Genomic DNA, 23636 nt, shown 5'->3' on the forward strand with positions numbered 1-23636 from the left:
TAAAAATATATATACAAAACTATATGTATATATATAAATAGATACAAAGCTATATATAATTTACATATTTCAAAAGTATATACAAGTTCAGGAATTTTAATATTTTTGGTGAATTGCTTTCCTTATGATCATTCTATTTATTTATTTTGCATTAAATAATGTGTATTACTATTATTAATGAGCTATTTTGGGAGTTAGTGTTTGTCTGATATTTCTTTCCCATAACTTTATTTTCAGTGTTCCTATTTGATTTTGTTGTAGGTATGTTTCTTAAGCATACAGCTATAGTTTGGGGGTTTTCTAAGAAATTCAGTCCTGTAGTTTCTGGGTTTTGTTGTTTTTGAGATGAGCTCTTGCTGTGTTGCCCAGAATGGTCTCTGTGTTAGTCTGTTCTCATGCTGTTAATAAAGACATACCTTAGACTGAGCAATTTATAAAGGAAAGAGGTTTAATTGACTCACGGTTCCACATGGCTGGGGAGGCTTAAGGAAAAGCAAAGAAATGTCTTTCATGGAGGCAGACAAGAGAGATGAGAGCCAAGCAGAAGGAGAAACCCCATATGAAACCATCAGATCTCATGAGACTTACTCACTACTAAGAGAACAGTATGGTGGGAAACAACACCATGATTCAGTTATCTCTCACACAGTCCTTCCCATAACACATGGGAATTATGAGAGCTACAGTTCGAGATGAGATTTGGGTGGGGACACAGCCCAATCATGTCAGTCTCCAACTCCTGGGCTCAAGCAATCCTCCCACCTTGGCCTCCCAAGTCACTGGAACTACAGGTGCACATCACCATGCCATGCAAGTCTCTGTCTTTTAAAATCTCTGTGCATCTGTAGCAAATTTTAATTCACAAAGGTTACTTTTTGGTAGTTACTTGTTACTGTAGTTGAGGTAAGGGGAGCCTGGGCAACATTTTAAGACCTGGTCTCTACAAAAAAAAGTTATAAAAACTTAGCCAGGCATGGTGGTTTGTACCTGCAGCAGTCTCAGCTACTTGGGAGGCTGAGGTGGGAAGATTGAACCCAGGAGTTCAAGGCTGCAGTAAGCCATGTTCATGCCACTGCACTCCAGCCTGGGTGACAGAGTAAGACTCTCAAAAATAATTATCTGGAGATACTGATAATTATCAGTATTCTCAAAGAATTTGAGTTTTGTTGAGAATTTGAGTTTTGTTTTGTATTTTGAGTGTAATACAAGTTCAAAGTGTAGTATGTTTCTCAGAGCCAACATGGTGCTGCTAGAGTGAGCTATTTGTGCATTTTAAACTGAAACTCTGTCAGTGTTAGCCCTTTATCAGCTTTGCATCTCTAAAGTACTTGAAAGACTGTCTTAGAAAGGCATATATTAGAGTACATCCCTTGGTTTGGAATAAAAAGGATTATTAGAGCACATCCCTTGGTTTGGAATAAAAAGGACAAAGTATTTCACAGTTAAATTTAAAGCAGGAGAAATTGAGATGTTTTTACTTTTAGGAGAAGTTGTAAAAAACACTGATTTGGAATCTCTGTAAGGGACTTCTGTATTTTTGTAGACCCACCTAGGCTGTGTAGAATACAATGTGGTTAGAATCTTTTCAACTAAAATAAGCCAGTATGTTGTTTATTAAACTTTCTAGGGAAATGAGTAGATTACTCTGAATATTCCCTTTTCTTTCTTTCTTTTTTTTTTTTTAATCTTAAAAAGGAGTAAATTGCATGGATGACTTGAAGTGGCAAGTTGGTATTTATTATTTGAATAAACAATAAAAATTTTTTGGACATAGTGTAAAAATCCTTATTTAAGTTATTAGGGTAGAATTATTGTCAATTTTTAAAATAATCTCAATGGCAAAGTAGAGCTGTGAAGAAAAAGTAAGGAATAATAACTGTGTTCAAGATGGAAGATGAAGAACAGCTACAAAGATTCGTTAAAGGCTAAAGATCTACCCAAAACTGAGGTTCCACCAAGGGAAGAATTCAAGAATGGACAAGGTAGTTTTACTATAATAGGAGGAATAAATGGGATAAACTTACCAAGGTAAGCCTACCAAGCACGAGGCCTTCTATATATTAGGCTTATCTGTACAGGGCTTTATACATGCAGATAAGTACTGTATTTTCTTAAATTGATTCCTAAGGGTTATGATTAATAAAAACCTCTTACAGCTATATACTAAAAAGTGGTCCAAGTTAGGAAGATCGTTAAGCTCCTGCACTTGCTGTGATTGAACTTTAATTTTTTAGTCTCAGCTTTTCCTTACCAGCTCATTACTCATCATGTTTTTTCCATCTAAAGAAAGCCCACCTTTAACCTGCAGCAAACACTGGTAATGCCTTTGGAGAAAATAACAGAGGCATTTCTCACCCCCATAGTAGTGAAAGGCAGTGTGTATTGTCAGAATGCACCCCCTCCACCCTCCTGTTACCCATGCTGGCTCTTATTCTGTGCAGTGTGGCTTCCTGTTGTGGTGCATGGCCCCAAGCCCTTCTAATGGGGCTGAACTGCTCTACAAGCGCATCATCCGTCCTTTCTTCCTGAAGCATGAGTCCCAGCTGGACAGTGTGGTCAAGGACCTAAAAGACAAAGCCAAGGAGACTGCAGATGCCATCACTAAAGAAGGTAAGACTTGGGAACAACATGGCTCCACATGTGAGAGATGTGATACACTAGGCTCAAATGACAGGCTTCCTGGCCTTCTTGTCTCATCAGCATCCCTCAGCCAAATGCCAACATTACTCTGGGATTTCTTTACAAAGTCTTTGCCTATTGCCCTTCACTTTTTCCAAGACACTTCCTCCATGCCACATTTAATGAGCATTCAGTCAGAACATTAGGAAAAATGAGTTTCCTTGGTAGCCAGCAATTTTAGAGAATCATCTATATTCCCATTCATGTACATCTCTTCTAATTGTTTATTTAATTTTTTTTTTGCGTTATACTTTTTAATTGCATAGGTGGTTTTAAATAAATGGAGAAAGCACCTTTCAGAAACTATACTCAGGAAAAATTCCATAAAGCATTTACATAGTAAATTTCTATAGTTTTAAAAAAGATTATTGATCTTTACTTGAACTGTGTACATAAGGGGAAAAGAGCCCCTCAGGTTGGTGTTCTCTCTGCTTGCAGAAGCTAACTAAAGGGCCTGAAACTAGAGGCAAGCCTGGGATACCAAGAAGCGGGGAGGAGAAATGATAAAGAGCCATTCGTGAATTCTCTGTCTCTTCTAAGACACTTGTCTAATCACCCTAACATAATAAATATTTCGGTCAAAGTACCACTCTTTAGAAAAAAGTACAACCTCAAAAGCTGTAGTTCTGAATTACAGTAACATCTTGAATACCTTGGACTGCTGGATGCCAAAAGACAATACTTAGGGTTATCTGTGAGGTCTGAACAGATGAATACTTGAGAATTCTCTAAGACTGTACACTCTCTGTTCTGGCTTTCTGAATGAAGCACAGGCAGGCTTCTCTGTTATCCTCCAAGCAGTTTAATAGTCAAGGAAAAGGGCAACAGTATTGGCTCACTCCTTAGACACTAACCAGCTGGGGAAAGAGTTCATTGGCCATTCTCCTCCTTAGAATGGTTTGCAACAAGCAGAGAGGACATGTTGCTGCAGGGGAAAGGGAAGCCCTTATACCCACAGTCACTATAAACATCCAGTAGACAGGAAGATGGCTTCAGGCAATGGCTGGATGAAAGTAGATCTGAGATACCCAGGTCTGGAATGAAATCATCTACAGGGGCTTCCTTCACTCAGACAATGACTTCTGGGTGATCATTCTCTGAGAGGCTGAGAGGTGCTTCCTTGATTTTCACTACCACATTAGCTTGTCTCTCTGTCTCAGACTACGGGCTTGGCATATATGTAGTCAAAATGAATGAGTTGATTAGTAGCTTTGAGCCTGGCTGATAATGTCTCCACTGACAGAGAAGGGAAGCTGCTTAGATGGGTCTTTCTGAGTGGACCTCTGGGAGCTGCTCCAGGCTGGGAGACTCTGGGGAAGGACATCTGAAGAACACTACTGGGTCCAAGTTGCCCAGAATGCCCAACAGGACATCATACTGGAACTAAGAAGATAGTTGATGTTTACTTCCAACCCCACCAAAACTAATTTCTACCCTCATCTGCCTAGTTAGGGATGTGAAGCATCAAATAGATGGAATTAACTTGGCTTCCGCCTCTTCTTCAGTAACCAGGGCAACCATCCCTAAGTGCTGTCTTCACTCATGGTTCTCAACTACAGTCCACGCATTTTCTCTCATAAAAGCTGATTTTCTGGTAGAAGTTTTTGGTTCTGTTCTAAATCTACCACTTGCTGTTTCATTTGAGCTTGCTTTCTGTCTCTGGCAGTCTGAGCTGCTACCCTGTTTTTCAGTTTCCTCCTCAGCATATTCTCCTTGGGGCTCCCCACCCCCACACTACTCACCATCTCCTGGCTGGCACCATGCAACAGTATTTAGCTGGCCAGGGCTGTAGCAGCAGGCTGACTAGACAGAAGCAGTACTTTGGGGGCCCTGATGGCTCGCCTAATTCAGTTCATTCAGTATGCTGTTCAATTTTTGTTATGGGTACAAAAGAATGTCCTCTCTCAGCTCTCCTGATTCATTCACTCAGTAAGTACTTACTTATTGAGGTGTTTAATATGTGCCAAGCATGTTCCTAACACTGGCAGTGAACTAGCAAATCAGAGACCATACTCCATGAATTCATGAAACTTTCAGTCTTGTTGAGAGATGGGCAGTAAAATTGAAAATTGGATGGTATATTTAGCAGATGATACAGGGAAAAAATAAAGCAAGTAGAAAGATAGGGAGGGCCAAGGACTGGAGGGATGGTTACAATTTTAAATAGAGACATTTAGGAAATCTATACCAGAAGGCTCTATTGAATCAGACTCGAAAGCAGCAAAGGAATCAGGGACACTGACTCAGCCTGTAATCCCAACATTTGGGAGGCCAAGGCAGGAAGATCACTTGAGGCCAGGAGTTTGAGACCAGCTCATTTGTGATGGGTTTCCTATGGAAACCTGCTCTCTAGAAAAATTAAAAAATTAGCCGGGCATTGTGATGCAAGCCTGTGGTCCCAGCTACACAGGAGGCTGAGGTAGGAGGATCACTTGGGCCTAGGAGGTCAAGGCTGCAAGTGAGCCATGCCACTCTAGCCTGGGTGACAAAGCAAAACCCTTTCTCCCTAAAAAATAAGAGAGAGAAAATGGCAAAGGAAGGAACCATGGGGAATCACACTCCAGAAAGAGCTGCATGTGTAGAAGTCGAATGAGGTGGGAGCAACAGAAGTGACCTAGAGGGGTGCAGGAGATGAGGTGAGAGAGGCTGGGGGTGGAGGCTGGAAGACAGATCACATAAGGCCTTATAGGCCATTGTAAAAATTTTGGCTTCTACTCTTTGTGGAGGTGCTGGAAAATTTTAACCAGATGATTGAAATGATCTGTACTGTGTTTTAACAAGATGCCTGTGGCCACTATATTAAGAACAGACTGAATAGGGATAAGGGAGGAAACTGGGAGAACAGAAAAAAGGTTCCTGCAGTGAACTGACTAAAGGTGATGGTGGTGGCTTGGTTCCTTCTGTAGCAGCAGGGGGTAAGAAGTAGCATATTCTTGATGTATTTCAAAGGTAGAACTACCGGCATTTGCTTATGGATTGGGCATAGGTCTGAGGGGTCAAGGACAAGCTTTTTAGCCTGAACAAATGGAAGGATAAAACTGCCACTGAGCTGGAGAAGACTGCGTAGAACAGGTTTTTTAGGGGTAGAGGGTTGTGGGGGGAGATATGGAATTCAGTTCTGGACATTCACTTGAGATGTCTGTTAGATAACTACAAGGATTAGTCAAATAGCTGGTTGGATATAGGTGTCAAGAGTTCAGGAAACAGGTCTGGACTGGAGATATAAATTTGGGGACCACAAGCTTATAAATATTAAGCATGAGACTGGATGAGATCATGAAGATAGTGTAGTTAGGAAAGAGGAGGTCCAAAGACTGAACCCTGGGGAGTCTAATGTGTAGAGACTGGAGAGATGAGAAGCAACCCGCAAAGCAGACTGATAAGGAGTGGTCAATTGAGGTAGCAAGAAAATCATGAGCATGGTATCCTTGGGCCAAGAACAGAAAGTGTGTTTCAAAGAGGACAAGTGATCCATCATGTCACATGCTGCTGACAGGTCAAGTAAGATAAGGACTGAGAACTGAGCAGATTTAACAATGAGGAAGGTACTAGTAATTTTGAAGACACAGATTTTGTGGAGTGGTAGCAAACTCCTGATTGCAATGGATTTGAGCAAATGAGAGAAAAGAGATCAGAAAATATAGATATTTCTTTTGAGAAATTTCCTGCAAAGGAGAGCAGAAGAATGGAGCTATAACTGGAAGAAGGAATTAGGGTCCTGAAATTTTAAAAGTTTTTTTTTGTTAAGGTAGGAGAAACAAAGTCTGTTTGAAAATTAATGGGAATAATTCAACAGAGCAAGAAATGATGAGAGGAGTGAGGGTGAACTGCTGGAGCTCTGTCCTTGACCAGTGAAGGATCTAGTAAACAGTAGAGCGATTGGTCAGAGGAGCTGGAAGTTTATGATAACAGTAGGGAAATCAAGGTTTATCACATGTGCTGTACATGAGCACATGTGACTATGGGAACCCACAGAAGTGATTTTCTGATTGCTTCAAATTTCTCAGTAAAGTAAGAAGAAAGGCCAATTGAGAGAGGATGGGGAAGGAGACAATGGAAAGAGAAGGTATGAAATATCTGAGAAGAGTCTGCTCAACTTTTTCTGTAAAAGGCCAGATAACAAATGTTTTAAATTTTGTGGGCCATCAGGTCTCTGTTGCAGCTACTGTCCTCTGCCATTGTAGTGTGAAAGCAGCCATGGGCAACGCAGAAGGGAGTGTGGCTGCAGTGTGCTGGCCCTTCTAGGACAGTGAGAGAGTAAATGGACTGGGACAATGTCCTGTGACTGCTAGGCAGTGTTAAAGGCATGCTTGAGATTTGTGTTCATGAATTTATAGTGAAGCTAGTTCTTGCGTGTGTTTTCCTCCAGCCATACTCACCTACATGAGTATAGCTGCAGAGTAGGTGAAGAGTTGTATCAAGGTTGTGATTTCCAGCAAGAACTGTGAAGTCAGCGTGGGACTGTGGAGTGATTAATGCTTGACAATGGAATGTAACCTGAGTAAGGTGGGAAGTGGTGGAGGAAGAACTCTGTATCAGGATAATAGCGGGAATACTCCGTCATCATCTACAATGAGCAAAAACGGGGGTTGGGGAGTGCACTACAAAGTTAAAAGGTGACGGCGGGAGAGTGGGACGCTTAATACAAGATTACGGATGGACTACAGTATTGGTGGTAACAAGGATCCTGGGAGTCAGTGTCATATATGTAGGGTGGAATACAAAGGTTATTGAAGGGAAGGGACTAAGATGTCAGGATATTAGATCATGTATGTCTACATGGATATTAAAATAGGAGTAGTAGGGCAGGTGCAGTGGCTCACGCCTGTAATCCCAACACTTTTGAGAGCTGAGGTGGGGGGATTGCTTGAGCTCAGGAGTTTGAGACCAGCCTAGGCAACATGGTGAAACCCAACCTCTACAAAAAATACAAAAATTAGCCAGATGTGGTGGTGCACACCCATAGTCCCAGCTACTCAGGAAGCTAAGTGGGGAGGATCTCCTAAGCCTGGGAGGTCGAGGCTGCAGTGAGTTGAGATGGCATCACTGCACTCCAGCCTGGGTGACAGAGTGAGACCCTGTCTCTACCAATCAATCAATAAAATACAAGTAGTGTTAGAAAGGAACATTAATAGGAGCTAAAATCTTCAAGAAATAGGCAGGACAGACCAAGAGTCAGGGATGACAGGGAAAAGGAAGGCTAATGGATGATATAATCTGATGACATGAGATTCTGGGAGTAAAGAAACAGCCACCACTTGAGAAAGCAATGTCCTCAGGGCACAGCCAGATTCTCTAAGAGCAAGAAAGGAAAGGAAATATTCGGAGGAATGGGTGAGGATATAGATTTTGCTGATGATGGGTCTTGAGTTCCAAGAGACTCAGGGTTTTAGAAATTGGAGAAAGGTGGGCAGTGGACACAGAACACGTTCTTGTTTGTTTTTTTGGTTTTTTTTTACAGCACTGTAGTAGATGTGGGAGTTGTGAGGTGGCCTGACCACTGGAGAAGTAAAATCCTAAGACAGTTCTCCAGCAACACTAATGCCCCAGAGGTGATATGTTCCCCATTTCTCCCTCACAGACCTTTCTCCTCTGGATTCATTTCTGGGCATACATATCCAGTCTATGTCAGCATGTTTTTCTGCAGTTTTAGGTGTTTTCTAACTTGTAGCCTTAACCTCCTCCCACTTTAGGATTGCTTTTTTTTTTTTTTTCTTTTCTGAGACAGAGTCTCACTCTTGCCCAGGCTGGAGTGCAGTGGCACAATCTCCACTCAGCAGCCTCTGCCTTCCAGGTTCAAGGGATTCTCCTGCCTCGGCCTCCCAAGTAGCTGTGATTACAGGCACCCACCACCATGCCTAGCTGATTTTTGTATTTTTACTAGAGACAGGGTTATGCCATGTTGTCCAGGTTGGTTTCAAACTCCTGGCCTCAAGCGATCCACCCACCTCGGCCTCCCAAAGTGTTGGGATTACAGACATAAGCCACCATGCCCAGCCAGAATTGCCAGCTTCTTTTTAAGAGCTATCTTTTTGGCCGGGCGCGGTGGCTCAAGCCTGTAATCCCAGCACTTTGGGAGGCCGAGGCGGGTGGATCACGAGGTCAAGAGATCGAGACCATCCTGGTCAACATGGTGAAATCCCGTCTCTACTAAAAATACAAAAAATTAGCTGGGCATGGTGGCACGTGCCTGTAATCCCAGCTACTTAGGAGGCTGAGGCAGGAGAATTGCCTGAACCCAGGAGGCGGAGGTTGCGGTGAGCCGAGATCGCGCCATGACACTCCAGCCTGGGTAACAAGAGCGAAACTCCGTCTCAAAAAAAAAAAAGAGCTATCTTTTCTTCTCCCTTCTCTTAGCCTAACCAGCAACCTATGGTGATGTCACTTCTGTTTACTTAACTCACATTTCTTAGCCTATTTTTTTCTCTTAGATATCAATACTTAAAATCCAATGTTATTTTGATTTGAAACATCCCTAAACAGGGGCACGAGAATTAAGATAGGAGGAATTTTCTCAAAGCTTTTGGATTCACTAGGAATTTTTACAAAGAGTTAGTTAAGGGAAGGACTACAGTTTCTCCTTTGTTGTGAACTTGGTTCAGCAATTTTAATTGAGAGCAGCTGTAAGGCAGCTGGTGGACAAAAGAGGACTCCTTGGCTCTCTCATCACTAAGACTTGGGGATCCATCAAGAACAGCTGCAGACTGTAAAATCTCACAGGAGGTCCTGGAGGCTTCTAGACAACCCCTTTCCCCTCCACCTCACACACTGTACTGGTTCTTACAGCACATTCCCAGCCACTTGGTAATAAGAAAGTGGAAGGCTTGGTCTCCTGCAGATGTAAGAAAATAGTTTCTTTGTTTTTCTATAGAGACAGGCTTTCACTGTGTTTGGCCAGGGTGCTGTCAAACTCCTGGTTTCAAGCAATACTCCTGCCTCAGCCTCAAGCCATCACACTTGGACAGAGTATTTTCTTGATGAATGTAGTGTCTTGTCACCAACTCAAAGACTTAGAGCAAACTCTTTGCATTATAGGAGAGAATGATGCACAGTGAGAGTATAAATACAGATTAAAAAAATATTTAGTGTAAGGCCAGGCACAGTGGCTCAAGCCTGTAATCCCAGCACTTTGGGAGGCTGAGGCGGGTGGATCATGAGGTCAGGAGATCGAGACCATCCTGGTCAACATGGTGAAACCCCATCTCTACTAAAAATACAAAAAATTAGCTGGGCATAGTGGCGTGTGCCTGTAATCCCAGCTACTCAGGAGGCTGAGGCAGGAGAATTGCCTGAACCCAGGAGGCAGAGGTTGTGGTGAGCCGAGATTGTGCCATTGCACTCCAGCCTGGGTAACAAGAGCGAAACTCCATTTAAAAAAAAAAAAAAATTAGTGTAACAATTCTTATTTCTAGAGACAAGAGTTTTGTTCTTGTTGCCCAGGTTAGAGTGCAATGGTGCAATCCTGGCTCACCATAACCTCCGTCTCCCAGGTTCCAGTAATTCTCCTGCCTCAGCCTCCTGAGTAGCTAGGAGTATAGGCATGTACCATCATGCCCAGCTAATTTTTTATTTTTAGTAGAGATGGGGTTTCTCCATATTGGTCAGGCTGGTCTCGAACTCCTGACATCAGGTGATCTGCGAGGCTTGGCCTCCTAAAGTGCTCAGATTACAGGCATGAGCCACTGTGCCCAGCCCTAACACTTTATATAGCATTCATGTTACATTAGGTTTTGTTTCTTTTTATTTTTGAGACAGCATCCCGCTCTGTCACCCAGGCTGGAGTGCAATGGTGCGATCTTGACTCACTGCAACCTCTGCCTCCTGGGTTCAAGCAATTCTCTGCCTTGGTCTCCTGAGTAGCTGGGATTACAGGCATCCACCATCACACCCAGCTAATTTTTTTGTATTTTTAGTAGACATGAGGTTCATCATCTTGGCCAGGCTGGTTTTGAACTCCTGACCTCGTGATCCACCCACCTCAGCCTCCCAAAGTGCTGGGATTACAGGCATGAGCCACCATGCTGGGTTGCATTAGGTATTTTAACTAGAGATGGGCTTTAAAATTTTTTTTTAAATAGAGGTGGGGGTTGGGGGGATCTCACCATTTATGTTGCCCAGGCTGGTCTCAAACTCCTGGCCTCAAGTGATCTTCCCACCCTCAACCTCCCAAAGTGCTGGGATTAGAGGCATGAGTCAGTCATTATGCCTGGCAGAGATTTAAAGTATATGGAAGCACATAGGTTATATGGAAATACTATGTATTCCATTCACTTTAAGGGCTTGAGCACTCACAGATTTTGGTATCTGTAGGAGTCCTAGAACTAATCCCCTCTCCCCAACACACATACATCAAAGGATGACTGAATTTATAGTGCTGGGAAGGAATGAGGACTTTTCTCTGATTTTTGTCACCATGGGATAGTTGTCGTAAGATTGATAATATATTGATAAGTGAAATCTTACAGGCAAGCACACAGATACAAACTAGAATTTGAACATTACTCTTAAGGAATCTCTGCTTCTTTTTTTTTTTTTTTGAGACGGAGTCTCACTCTGCTGCCAAGGCTAGAGTGCAGTGGTGCGATCTGGGTTCACTGCAACATCCGCCTTCCAGGTTCAAGCGATTCTCCTGCCTCAGCCTCCTGAGTGGCTGGGACTACGGGTGTGCGCCACAATGCCCAGCTAATTTTTTGGATATTTTAAAGTAGAGACGGAGTTTCACTATGTTAGCCAGGATGGTCTCTAACTCCTGACCTCAGGTGATCCACCCGCCTTGGCCTCCTCAAGTGCTGGGATTATAGGTGTGAGCCACTGCGCCCAGCCTGAATCTCTACTTCTTTTGATGCTTAAAGGAGGACAGATAGTTTAGGTGACACTGTCATAACAAGGGGCTAGGCTAGATGACCTTTAAGTATTTTGCTCATTAGGATTTGTGCTCTAAAAGAGGTACCTTCTCCATTTCCTGGAAACTCTCTTAGCGCGGACCACAAACCCCAACATGATCGCACCTGAACATGAGTAATCCAAGTTTTGTTATCTAGTAGTTACAGTAGGCACAAAGCTTGCATTCCAAAGAGCTTTGATATATTCTTCTTTCCCTCCTAACAGCCAAGAAAGCTACCGTGAATTTACTGGGTGAAGAAAAGAAGAGCACCTAAACCAGACTGGATGAAAACTTCCTGCCCTCTCTTTATCTTCCTACTAGAGCCTGATGTTATATTAGGGACTGTGGTATAATTATTTTAATAATGTTGCCTTGGAAACATTTTTGATATATTAAAGATTGGAATGTGTTGTAAGTTTCTTTGCTTACTTCTACTGTCTGTATACATAGGGATTATTTTAAACTTAATGCAGTGGGCAGTGTGCAAGTTTTTGGAAAATGTATTTTGCCTCTGGGTAGGAAAAAATGTATGTTACTATCCTGCAGGAAATATAAACTTAAAATAAAATTATACACCCCACAGGCTGTGTACTTTACTGAGCTCTCCCTGCATGCATTTTCTCTGTAGTTACACTTAAAATAATCTTTATGGTTCTACTCCATGTAATGTACAATTTTATATAATTCTGAAATGTTTTTAAGTATTTGTGCACGTGTACATACAGAAATGTTACTGTCTGACTACAACATGCATCATGCTCATGGGGAGGAAGCAGGGGAAGGGTGTGTATGCCATTTATAACTTCTGTACAGTAAGACCACCTGCCAAAAGCTAGAGAAACCGTTGTGCTGGTGTGGTCTGCTAAATAATACTTTAGAAAATTAATATGTGATTAAGATGCAAATGAACAAAGTGAGAAATGAAATCTAATGGAGATTGGCTTGGTTGTTTCCCTAGTATGTGGCACATGAATACCAGGATAGCTTTATAAAATAGTCACTATAATGATGAACAGGGAAATTTACACAAACATCAGTAATCTGTAACTCTCAATTCCCTGTAGAACTAGTAATACTGTCTTATCTGCTTATAAACTTTACATTTTTGTCTATTGTTAAGATGCTAAAATGGAAACCATTTCTGGTTTTATCTTCAAAGCAGAGAAACTTGTTGATTTAGTCTTTCCCAATCTTCTTTTTTAAACCAGTTTAAGGAATTTCTGAAGACTTGCCCACCTCTGATTACATGTATTTTCTTGTTTATATCATTAGCAACAACATGCTAATGACACCTAGCTCTGAGATCAATTCTGGGAGAATGAAAGGAAGTATAAGATAACCCATAATCTGCTTGGCAGTAGTTAAGTCAGTCTACCTTCAGTTTTCCTATGGCCTTAAAGGTCAAACACAAGAGGCTCCCCTAGTTTACAAGTCAGAGTCACTTATGGTCCATTTAAATTCCTTCATCTATATTCTTTGTGTTGATAAACTGCACATGGCTACATAAGTATAGTAACAATAAAGTTAAAATGGATGCCTCCATTGATCTGCCAAATCATTAGAGAGAGCAATTTGTCTGGACTAGAAAATCTGAGTTTTACACTATACTGTTAAGAGTCCTTTTGAATTAAAGTAGACTAAAACAAGTGTATAACCAAAATAACAAGATTAAATATTCAGCCGGTAAAGTATTTTTTAAGGCAAATAAAGATGATTAGCTCATCTTGAAATAACAATCAGGTAAGATCATAATGATGTGTCATGATGTAAAAAAATATTAAAGATGTCAGTACTATGGGACAGTATCACTCTAATAATATGGATCAGAGCATTTATTTTGGAGAGGAAAACGGTGATTATTGGCATTTTATTAAACCTAAAAAAAGCTTTGTAGAAAGCAAAGAAAATTGTTCTTGGGAGAAAATCAAGTTTTAGATTAAAAAAAAAAATTTTTTTTTAAGTATCTAGGAGTTTTTAAATCTTTCTCCCATAAATAAAAGTACAATTTTCTTGGTGGCAGAATGAAAATTAGCAACTTCTAGCACACAGTATATATAATCAGATTGTTAGCATATAGAATATATTATCAGACAAGATGAGGAGGTATAAGTTACTATTGCTCATAATGACTTACAGGCTAAAATTAGTTTATATTAAAATAAATTCTGAATGCAATTTTTTTTTTTTTGTTTCCTTAAGACCAAAATTTAACTGTTGTTGGCAGTCTAAGTGTAAATGTTAATAGCGGAAGTTATGAATTGAGCAGTTCTGTCCATGATTTCCCAAATGAAATGCTGCCATGGCTAGAGTTTGAAAAAACTAATTGAGCCTGTGTCTGGCTAGAAAACAAGCATTTATTTGAATGTGAATACTGTTTCAAGTCTGTAACTATATACCTACTAAACAGCTTAAATTCTTCAAGAAAGAATTCCTACAGCAGTTATTCCCTTACCTGAAGACTTCAATTTGGATCAACAACTGCTACTCTGGGGAGTCTTCTACCCACAGCTGAAGAAAAACGAGCACACCCTTCACATAAGTTATCGCCTATCCTGAAGATGTGATACACTGAATGGAAATAGATGTAAATAAAATTCAGTTCTCATTTAACTGCAATATTTCATTTTATTTTGTGGGAGTTTTTTCCAACCCAGAATTATTTAAGCAAAGTTTTAAGTAAATACAGATAAATGAGCCATAAACACTGCTGTTTATTAACTCTATTCCTCACATGGCTTGTAGTTTTCCCCTGGTGATTCCTGTCTACCAGAGGAAAAGACTTGCCCTAAAGAAAACATAACAACTAAAAAAGTTTCTACCAATAATTATCACTACATTGAAAGGAAACTTAATCCACTTTTTACCTGCATATTGCATTACACACGAAGTCTCCTATGACTTAAGACAATGTAATGCATGCATCTTGATGTAGTAAACTTTTTATATGTGCCTCCAAATTATGTTGTACTTTGTTTTCAGAAAAGATCAGGAAAAGGAGGACTTGAGAATTTTGATAAAAATACCTACTTCTGGCCTAGCGGATCTGTAATCCCAGCACTTTGGGAGGCTGTGGTGAGCAGACTGCTTGAGTACATGAATTCAAGACTAGACTGGGCCACATGGTGAGACCCCCATCTCTACAAAAAATACAAAAAAATTAGCTGGGCATGGTGGAGTGTGCCTGTAGTCTCCACTACTCAGGAGGGTGAAGTGGGAGGACTTGAGCCTGGGAGGTCAAGGCTTCAGCGAGCCAAGATGGTGCCAGTGCACTCCAACCTGGGCAACAGGCCAGACCCTGTCTCAAAAGGGGGAAAAAAAATTACGAAAACACACAAAACTTTTTCTGAAGGTATGCGTTGGTCAGTAAGGTCTCCTACATCTGCTTTTTGATGTCTGTATGTCTAGAATCATAGAGTTTAGAATAACACAGGTACAATTCAGATCTTTAGCCATCAAATATTATAGTTATATGCTAACTACATAGCATGGCTGGAGAGTAAACATATTTGAGAATGACATTAAAAGTTTTCCTGGCTCTTTGCTAGAAAACTCTTAAAATCTTACAACACACACAACTAAGGAGTTTCCTTGGTTAAACAACGCTTCCCAAAAACTTTGGTGTAGGCCGGGCACGGTGGCTCACATCTGTAATCCCAGCACTTTGGGAGGCTAAGGCAGGTGGATCACTTGAGGCCAGGAGTTCAAGACCAGCGTGGCCAACATGGTGAAACCCTATCTCTACTAAATACAAAAAAATCAGCCAGGCACAGTGGTGCATTCCTGTAATCCCAGCTACTCGGGAGGCTGAGGCAGGAAAATTGTTTGAACTCACGAGGCAGAGTTTGCAGTGAGCCGAGATCGTGCCATTGCACTCCAGCCTGGGCAGCAAGAGCAAAACTCCATCTCAAAAAAAAAAAATTTGCTGTGCATCAGAACTGATGGAGGACAGGGATGAAGAGGAGTGTTGTTAAAATAGATTGCTAGGCTCTATCCTCAAAGATTCTGATTCAGGAAGTCTGGGGTGGGCCAGACTGTTTTGCATTTTTAAACAGCCCAGGCGATGTTGACTGTCCAGGAACTGCACTTTGAGATAAAACCACTGGGTTAGGTAAATGCTCTTTATATCTTAATACACAGAAGTTTTCAGACCTGGATGCACATTGGAATCATCTGAGGACCTTTTCTAAAATACGGATATCTGCCTCTAACAAAAGTGCTGATTTAATTAGTCTACTATGGTACCCAGGTGCTAGTATGCTTTAAAAATTCTTTAGGTGATCCTAGTATGGAGCCAGGGTTGAGAACCACTTGTAGGGACTACTAATGAGGGCAAGAATCCCAAAGTCTGAAGAGTTTGTCTTAGAGTTAATTCACCGAGTGTATCAGTGCCTATTGCTCCTACAACAAATCACAGGTTTAGCTGCTTAAAAACCAGGCAAATATATATCATCTTACTGTTCTGGAGGTCAGACGTCCAAAATGAGTTGGCTGGGCTGAATTCCTTGTGGAGACTCCAGGAGACAACACGCTTGCCTTTTGCACCTTTTAGACACTGCCTGCATTCCTTAGCTTGTGGCTCCCATTCCTCCAACCTCTGCTTCTGACAGCACAGCTATCTCCAGTGCTGACTTTCCTGCCTCCCTCTTCTAAGGATCCTTGTGAAATGGGCCCCACCTGGATGGATATTACAGGAGACTCTCTTCAAGATTCTTAATCACATCTGCGAAGCTCCTTTTGCCAGGTAAGGTTAACATATTTACAGGTTTGGGGGATTAGGATTTGGACATCTTTGTGGAAGGCATTATTCTGCCTTCCAGGCCTGGCCTCTCTTTGGGTATACAGTCACATCCAACATCAGAAAATCACTGCAAAGAGCAACCTTCATGTTGGGAGGGAGCTAAAATAAGCGGGAGGGGTAAAAAACTACCCTATTCCCGCCCAAAGACTAGTTTATCCTCTGGATTTTAAGAGACTGGAGTGGGAGACACAGGCAGAGCTGAGAGGTAACTGTATTAAAAACAGGATGGGATGACTAAACGCTGAGACAAACTTCCTCCACCTTGAATTCTCCCACTAGGATCCCAGAACCCTGACAAGCTGACTTTATCAACTTGGAATATGTTAAGGCTCCTCTCTGAAGAAGCTGACCACCTCTGATGTCAGCATACCAAAGGTTTCCCAGCCAGATTTCCTTTGATGAAGCTCACAGGCTGCACACCCTTTTTATGTGTTTAGAACTTTTTTTTTTCCCTTTTAGTTGCATTTATTTTAAGGCTGAATTTACTCCCGTGCCCTAAGTTTTTGTTTCTTCAGTTTCTTCTGGGACATCTTCTTCTGGGCAACCTCCTCTTCTGGTTTAGGAACAATCTGTTCCTTTTCAGTAAAGATCATCTCAATGTGGCAGGGAGAACTCATTTATGTGTTAAGCCGACCATGAGCTCTGTAGTTCCGGCGGTGCATCTTGGGTGCTTTGTTCACTTGGATATGCTCAATGACCAGAGAATCTACATCTAAACCCTCAAGTTCAGCAATACTCTCTGCATTTTTAAGCATGTGCAGCAAAAATTCAGCACTCTTTTTGGGCCACCGACCTTGTGTCCAGCCCCACTGCTTGGCCTGGGCACACCTGCCAATTCCACCATTGTAACGTAGGAATGGTACACACTGTTTCTCTAAAGTGACATCTTTCAGATACTTCGTGGCTTTTCGTATACGCATACCCTTGATGGCCTGAGCAGTTTCATGTGTGTTCTTAAAGTGAACACGAAGATTGGAACCTCTTGATTTGGGTGACTTTGTGGGGTTCTCTGCATCAAGTGAATAGCGAACCATTTTCACAGATTACCTCAGGCCGCTTAGGGAAAGAGGAAGAACGGTGCCTTCTGGGAGAACTCAGAACTTTTTTTTTTTTGAGATGCAGTCTCTGTCACAGGGGCTGGAGTGCAGTCCTATGATCACGGCTCACTGTAGCCTCAAATTCCTGGGCTCCAGCAAGCCTCCTACTGCAGCCTCCCAAGTAGCTGGGACTACAAGCACATATCATGACATCTGGCTAATTTTTTAATTTCTATTTTTGTACACACAGAGTCTTCCTTTGTTGGCCAGGCTAGTCTCGAACTCCTAGGCTCAAGTGATCCTCCTGCCTTGGTCGCCCAAAGTGCTGGGATTCCAGGCATGAGCCATCATACCTAGCCACTCTGAACTTTTGTGGTTTTTTGTTTTTTGAGAGAGGGACTTATTCTGTCCAGGCTGGAGTGCAGTGGCGTGATCACAACCCTCTGTAGCCTCAATCTCCTGGGCTCAAGCGATTGTCCTACCTGATTATCCAGAGTAGCTAGGGCTACAGTTATGTGCCACCAGGCCCATCTAATTGTTTACTTTTTGTAGACAGGGAGTCTCCCTATGTTGTCCAGGCTGGTCTTGAACTCTTAGGATCAAGTGATCTTCCTGCCTCAGCCTCCCAAAGTGCTGGGATTACAGGTATGAGCCATGGCACCTAGGCAAGATCTCAACTTACAATCAATCTTTTGGTTCTTCCATCTTAAAAACCAGCAACCAAAATAAGGCTACCTAACATGACAAGGATCAAAATAAAAACAGAAGAAAAAAAAAAAAGGAAGTTGGAAACAGTAGGACTATAAATATCACCTCCTGAGAAATAAATTACATCCATGAACTAAGAATAGAATGCTGGAAAAAACAAACATGCAGATGACAAAAGAACTTAAAAAAGATTAAAAAGTCAATAGGAAAGGTTAGAAAATAAAGCTGAGCAGATCTAAGAAGTAGAATATAAAGGCAAAAAAGAAAAAAAAGATGAGAAAATCTAGGGACTAGCCCATCGGGTCTAATATTCAAATAGACTTCCAAGAAAGGTCAGAAAGGGGAGAAAAATCATCAATGAAATTTTCAAAAAAAATTTCCAGAACTCAAAACACAAGTTCCCAGACTGAAAGCCCACTTAGCTGCCCAAAACAATGGGGGTGGGTGGGGAAGACCCACACAAAGCACACAACTGTGATATTTCAGAATACTGCAACCAGGATCACGATAATATATAAACTAGAATGGCTAGAACTTCCCTTCAGCTACAAGAGGACAGATGACTAAGAAGCAATTCCCTTGAACCCCTCAAACAAAATGACTTCCAAAGCTAATTCTATATTCAGCGAAATAGTGTAAAGGCAGAATGATGACATTTCCAAATATTCGAGATCTAAGAAGTTTCCTCTCTTGCACCTTTTCTCAAGATCCTGAGAACGAGCTACACAAAACAAAGGGGTAACACAAAAAAAAGGAATACACGGGATACACAACAGAGGACCCCCAAAACAGCAAAGCAGTGGCTTGAGTCACTCCAAACAATGGTGGGAAGAACCCAGAGTGAAGCTGTGCACTATGTCTAAAGGGTAAGAGATCAGAGCCAGGCAAAGGACTCCAGAAGAGATTTTTACATAAGGCTAGGCACAATGGCTCATACCTAATCCTAGCACTTTAGGAGGCCATGGCAGGCGGATTACTTAAGGCCAGGAGTTTGATAGCAGCCTGGCAAACATGGTGAAACCTCATCTCTACTAAAAATACAAAACTTAGCTGGGCATGGTGGCACATGCCTGTAATCCCAGCTACTTGGGAGGCTGAGGCACAAGAACTGCTTAAGCCTTGGAAGCAGAAGTTGCAGTGAGCCAAGATTGCACCACTGCACTCCAGCCTGGGTGACAGAATGAAAATCTGTCTTGAAGAATAAAATAATGGAATTAATAAATGATTTGATGTGAACTTTTTGAAAAGACATTTTGACAACTGATAGTTTGTGGCTGAATCAGTGATATTTAGAAAATAAAGCAAATGAAAGAAAATAACATTTAGTTCCAAAGAAGTCCAGAAAATTAGTCACTTGAACCCAGGAGGCAGAGAGGTTGCAGTGAGCCGAGACTGTGCCACTGCACTCCAGCTTGGGCAACAAGAACGAGACTCCCTCTCAAAAAAAAAAAAGCCGAATCATCTGGGGATCTCATTAAAAATATCTGAATTCTGGTCCTTCAACCACACTTTCAGTAACAAATGTACTACATGGCTGAGCTATAAACAGAATGTATAATAATGTAAACTCTGAATAGTGGTTAAATTATGAAATGTATTGATAGGCAGGGAAGATGGGAAATATGCAAGTGTATGGTAGAGAAGGAAGGAAAACTAGATCCTTCTCTTCTACAGAGAAGTTAATGCCTCAAACAGAAACATACTTAAAACTGCTGGCTTTAAAAATCATATATAATTTTGATAACAACAGAGTCCTTAAGAAGTAGGCAGAGGACGTGAACACAGTTCATAAATACAAAAAGCACTTCAACAGCTACATACTCTACTGTCTCATTAAGATTCCTTTGTTAAGGTAGGTGTAGTGGCAAGCCCCTGTAGTCCCAGCCACTTGGGAAGCTTGCTTGAGCCCAGAAGTATGAGTACAGCCTGGGTGAGATCTCACCTCTAAAAACATTTTTTTTTTTTTGAGATGTTGTTTCACTCTGTCACCCAGACTGGAGTACAATGGCTCACTGCAACCTCCATTTCCTGGGGTTCAAGTGATTCTCCTGCCTCAGCCTTCTGAGCAGCTGGGATTACAGGCAACTGCTACCATGCCTGGCTAATTTTGTAGTTTTAGTACAGGCAGGGTTTCACCATGTTGGCCAAGTTGGTCTTGAACTCCTGACCTCAAGTGATCTGCCCATCCCAGCCTCCCAAAGTGCTGGGATTACAGGTGTGGGCTACCACACTTGGCCTCTAAAAAGTTTTTTTTAATTACAAATTTTTATACTCAGGAGGCTGAGATGGGAGGATCACTTGAAACTGGGGGGTTGAAGCTGCAGTGAGCCGTGATCGTGCCACTGCACTTTAGTCCGTGTGAAAAAGAGAGCCCTGTCTCAAAAAAATTTTTTTGGTTGTTTTAAAAAGATTACACTTATCACTTAGCAACTGGCAAAAAAGAAGAGTTCGCTGATTGCACCAATTGCAATAACGTAAAGAAACAGCAATATACTGTTACAGCAATAGTTACGAAATCTTAGTGTTTTATGTTGTAACAGAATACCACAGACTGGGTAACTTAAAAATGAATAGAAATTGGCCAGGCACAATGGCTCATGCCTGTAATCTCAGCACTCTAGGAGGCTGAGGCAGGTGGAACATGAGGTCAGGAGTTTAAGACCAGCCAAGAAGGTGAAAACCCACCTCTACTAAAAACTACAAAAATTAGCCGGGCGCGGTGGCAGGCACTTGTAATTCCAGCTACTCGGAAGGCTGAGGCAGGATAACTGCTTGAACCTGTGTGGTGGAGGTTGCAGAGAGCCAAGATGGTGCCACTGCACTCCAGACTAGGCAACAGAGTCTCAAAAAAAAAAAAAAATAATAATAGAAATGTATTTGGCTCATGATTAGCAGCTGGGAAATCTAAGAGCATGACATCAGTGTGTGGCAAGGGTCTTTGTTGTTTTGTGATCCCATGGTGGAAGGTGAGAGGGCAAAGAGGGTGTGCTCAGGAAAGCAAAATAAAGATTTGGCTAAACTCCATTTTATGACAAACCCACTCCTGAGATAGTAACATTAATCCATTCTTGAGGGCGGAGCCCCCACAGCCCAATCACCTCCCAAAGGTTCCACCTCTCAATATCACAATGGCAATTAAATTTCAACATACATTTTGGAGGGGACATTCAAAACAGCACTGACAATCCTTATTGTCCCATAACTAAATCACTTCCAGATTTCAACCATCTTTCTGTTGGCAATTCTTTTAAGTTGGCTACCACAATATGCTTTTTTTTTTGAGACAGCTCTCTTTGAAGTGAGTGCAGTAGCACAATCATGGCTCACTGCAGCCTCACCTACAGGGCTCAAGACTCTTCCCACCCCAACCTCCCAAGTAGCTGGGACTATGGGCACCATGCCCAGCTATTTTTCTTTTTTGTAGAGACAGGGTCTCACTATGTTGCCCAGGTTGGTCTTGAGTTCCTGGACTCCAGTGATCCTCCTCCCTCAGCCTCCCAATGTGCCGGGATTACAGGTGTGAGCTACTGCACCTGGCCCAGTATACATTCTCAACTACTTTCTTCCTTAGCTGCTTTGGCTGTCAGGACTAAAAAAGCCACGTAGTCACCCCTCATCTGTGGTTTCAGTTACCTTGGTCCAAAAACAGGTGAGTACAACACAATATTTTGAGAGAGGCTGACCACTACCACATACTTTTTATTACAGTAATTGTTATAATTTTTCTATTTTACTGTTAATCTGTTACTGTGTCCAATCTATAAACTTTATAATAGGTAAGTATTAGCCCATTCTCACACTGCTATGAAGAAATATCCAAAACTGGGGAATTTATAAAGAAAACAGGTCTAATTAACTCACAGTTCCTCATTGCTGGGGAGGCCTCAGGAAACTTACAATCATGGTGGAAGGCAAAGGAGAAGCAGGCACCTTCTTCACAGGGTGGCAAGATGGAGTGAGTTCAAGCAGGGGAAATACCAGATGCTTTTACCATCAGATCTCATGAGATTCACTCATTATTATAAGAACAGCATGGTGGAAACCACCCCATGATACAATTATCTCTACCTAGTCCCACCCTTTACACATAGGAATTTGGGGATTATAATTCAAGATGAGATTTTGGGTGGGGTCACAGCCAAACTACATCAGGTATACATGCATAGGCAAAAACAGTATATATATTTATGTGTATATGTATATATGTATGTATGTATATGTGTGTGTGTGTGTGTATATATATGTATATATATATGTGTGTGTATATATATGTGTGTGTATATATATGTGTATATATATATGTGTGTGTGTATATATATGTGTATACGTATGTGTATATATATACATATATACACACACACACACACGGGGTTCAGTACTACCTACGGTTTTGGGGATCCACTCACAGTCTTGGAATGCATCCCCTGAGAATTAGGAGGACTACTGTATTCACTTTCTCAGCCTCTGCAGCTAGAGATGGACATATGTCATGGTTCTCAACAATGAAACCAAGTGAAAGCCTGCTGGGAGGAATTCTAATAAATCTCTTGCTTTACCTTTCCTGGAGGAATTTTGAGAAATCTCATGCCTACGGTCTCAGCTAATTGGGAGGCTGAGGTGGGAGGCATGCTTGCCAGAAGTGGCTGGCACAGCTATCTTTTCTTCCTGCTTTGAACTCATGTAAATGTCAGCCCTTTCACAAGCATGAACAACAATCCATAAAGGTGTTAGAAATATGCCATGGAGAGTGGAGTGGAAAAATACAAAAGAAGCATCACTGAGAGCTAAGCCAACAACTACTGCATCCTCACTTGGATTTTAACATATAAGACAAAAATCTCCTGCTTAAGTCCTGCATCGTTTTGTTACACAGCCAAACACACCCATTTTCTCAAAGAAGGCTGCTTTGAATTATGTTTTACACATAATTTCCCCAGTATTTATTTGTAAGTTAAATATATAAACTCTTATACTATAATGTTCACTCTAAAACAGAAATTGTAAGAGTAAAAAAAAATAAGTCAACTGGCCAACTGGTTCACACCTAATAATCCCAGCACTTTGAGAGGTCGAGGCAGGAGGATCACTTGAGCTTGGGAGTGCAAGACCCTGTCTCAATTTAAATAAATTAAATAAATACAAATCAATCTCCACATTTCTGGGTTTGCTTATTTTACAATCAATAGAATTGTTTAACTGTGAGCAATAAAAATATAAAGAATATGTAATTTACTGAAAACATGAGGTAGCTTGCAGAACTTAAGGAAAAGCTAAACCAGGCCTCAGGAGAAACAGGAATCAGGATAGCTCAGAATCACCACTTTCAGAAACTGCTCTGAAATAAATTCAGGAGCACCAATCCAATTTAGTTTCTTGAAGCAAAGTATACCTCAAGGTGCTAAAGCACAGTTAATTTTAGAACTCCCATGAAAACCATGCTCTTCAACCTACAAAATAAGCAAATTTAAAGCTTAAAATCTAGGACTTTCCATATAAAAAAACTAACAATTGAACAATTTGTTTACAATAA

The 23636-nt window shown here is 41.3% G+C and overlaps 1 protein-coding gene and 2 pseudogenes across 1 annotated transcript in view; 1 reads left to right on the forward strand and 2 right to left on the reverse strand.

Moving 5' to 3' along the window:
* REEP5 (receptor accessory protein 5) overlaps window positions 1-14173 on the forward strand; it is a 42726-nt gene extending 28553 nt beyond the window's left edge. Inside the window, exons 4-5 of the mRNA XM_039475616.2 lie at window positions 2442-2610; window positions 11788-14173. Of these exons, the coding sequence (XP_039331550.1) occupies window positions 2442-2610; window positions 11788-11837 (219 nt within the window). The 3' untranslated portion in view covers window positions 11838-14173. The remainder of the gene's footprint in view (window positions 1-2441; window positions 2611-11787) is intronic.
* On the reverse strand, window positions 201-8722 carry LOC141580631 (uncharacterized; annotated as a pseudogene).
* On the reverse strand, window positions 12129-22932 carry LOC141580637 (large ribosomal subunit protein uL22 pseudogene; annotated as a pseudogene).
* Window positions 22933-23636: the final 704 nt, after the last annotated feature.

The sequence above is a fragment of the Saimiri boliviensis genome, chromosome 1 (genome assembly GCF_048565385.1).
Source record: "Saimiri boliviensis isolate mSaiBol1 chromosome 1, mSaiBol1.pri, whole genome shotgun sequence".
Classification (NCBI taxonomy): Eukaryota; Metazoa; Chordata; class Mammalia; order Primates; family Cebidae; genus Saimiri; species Saimiri boliviensis.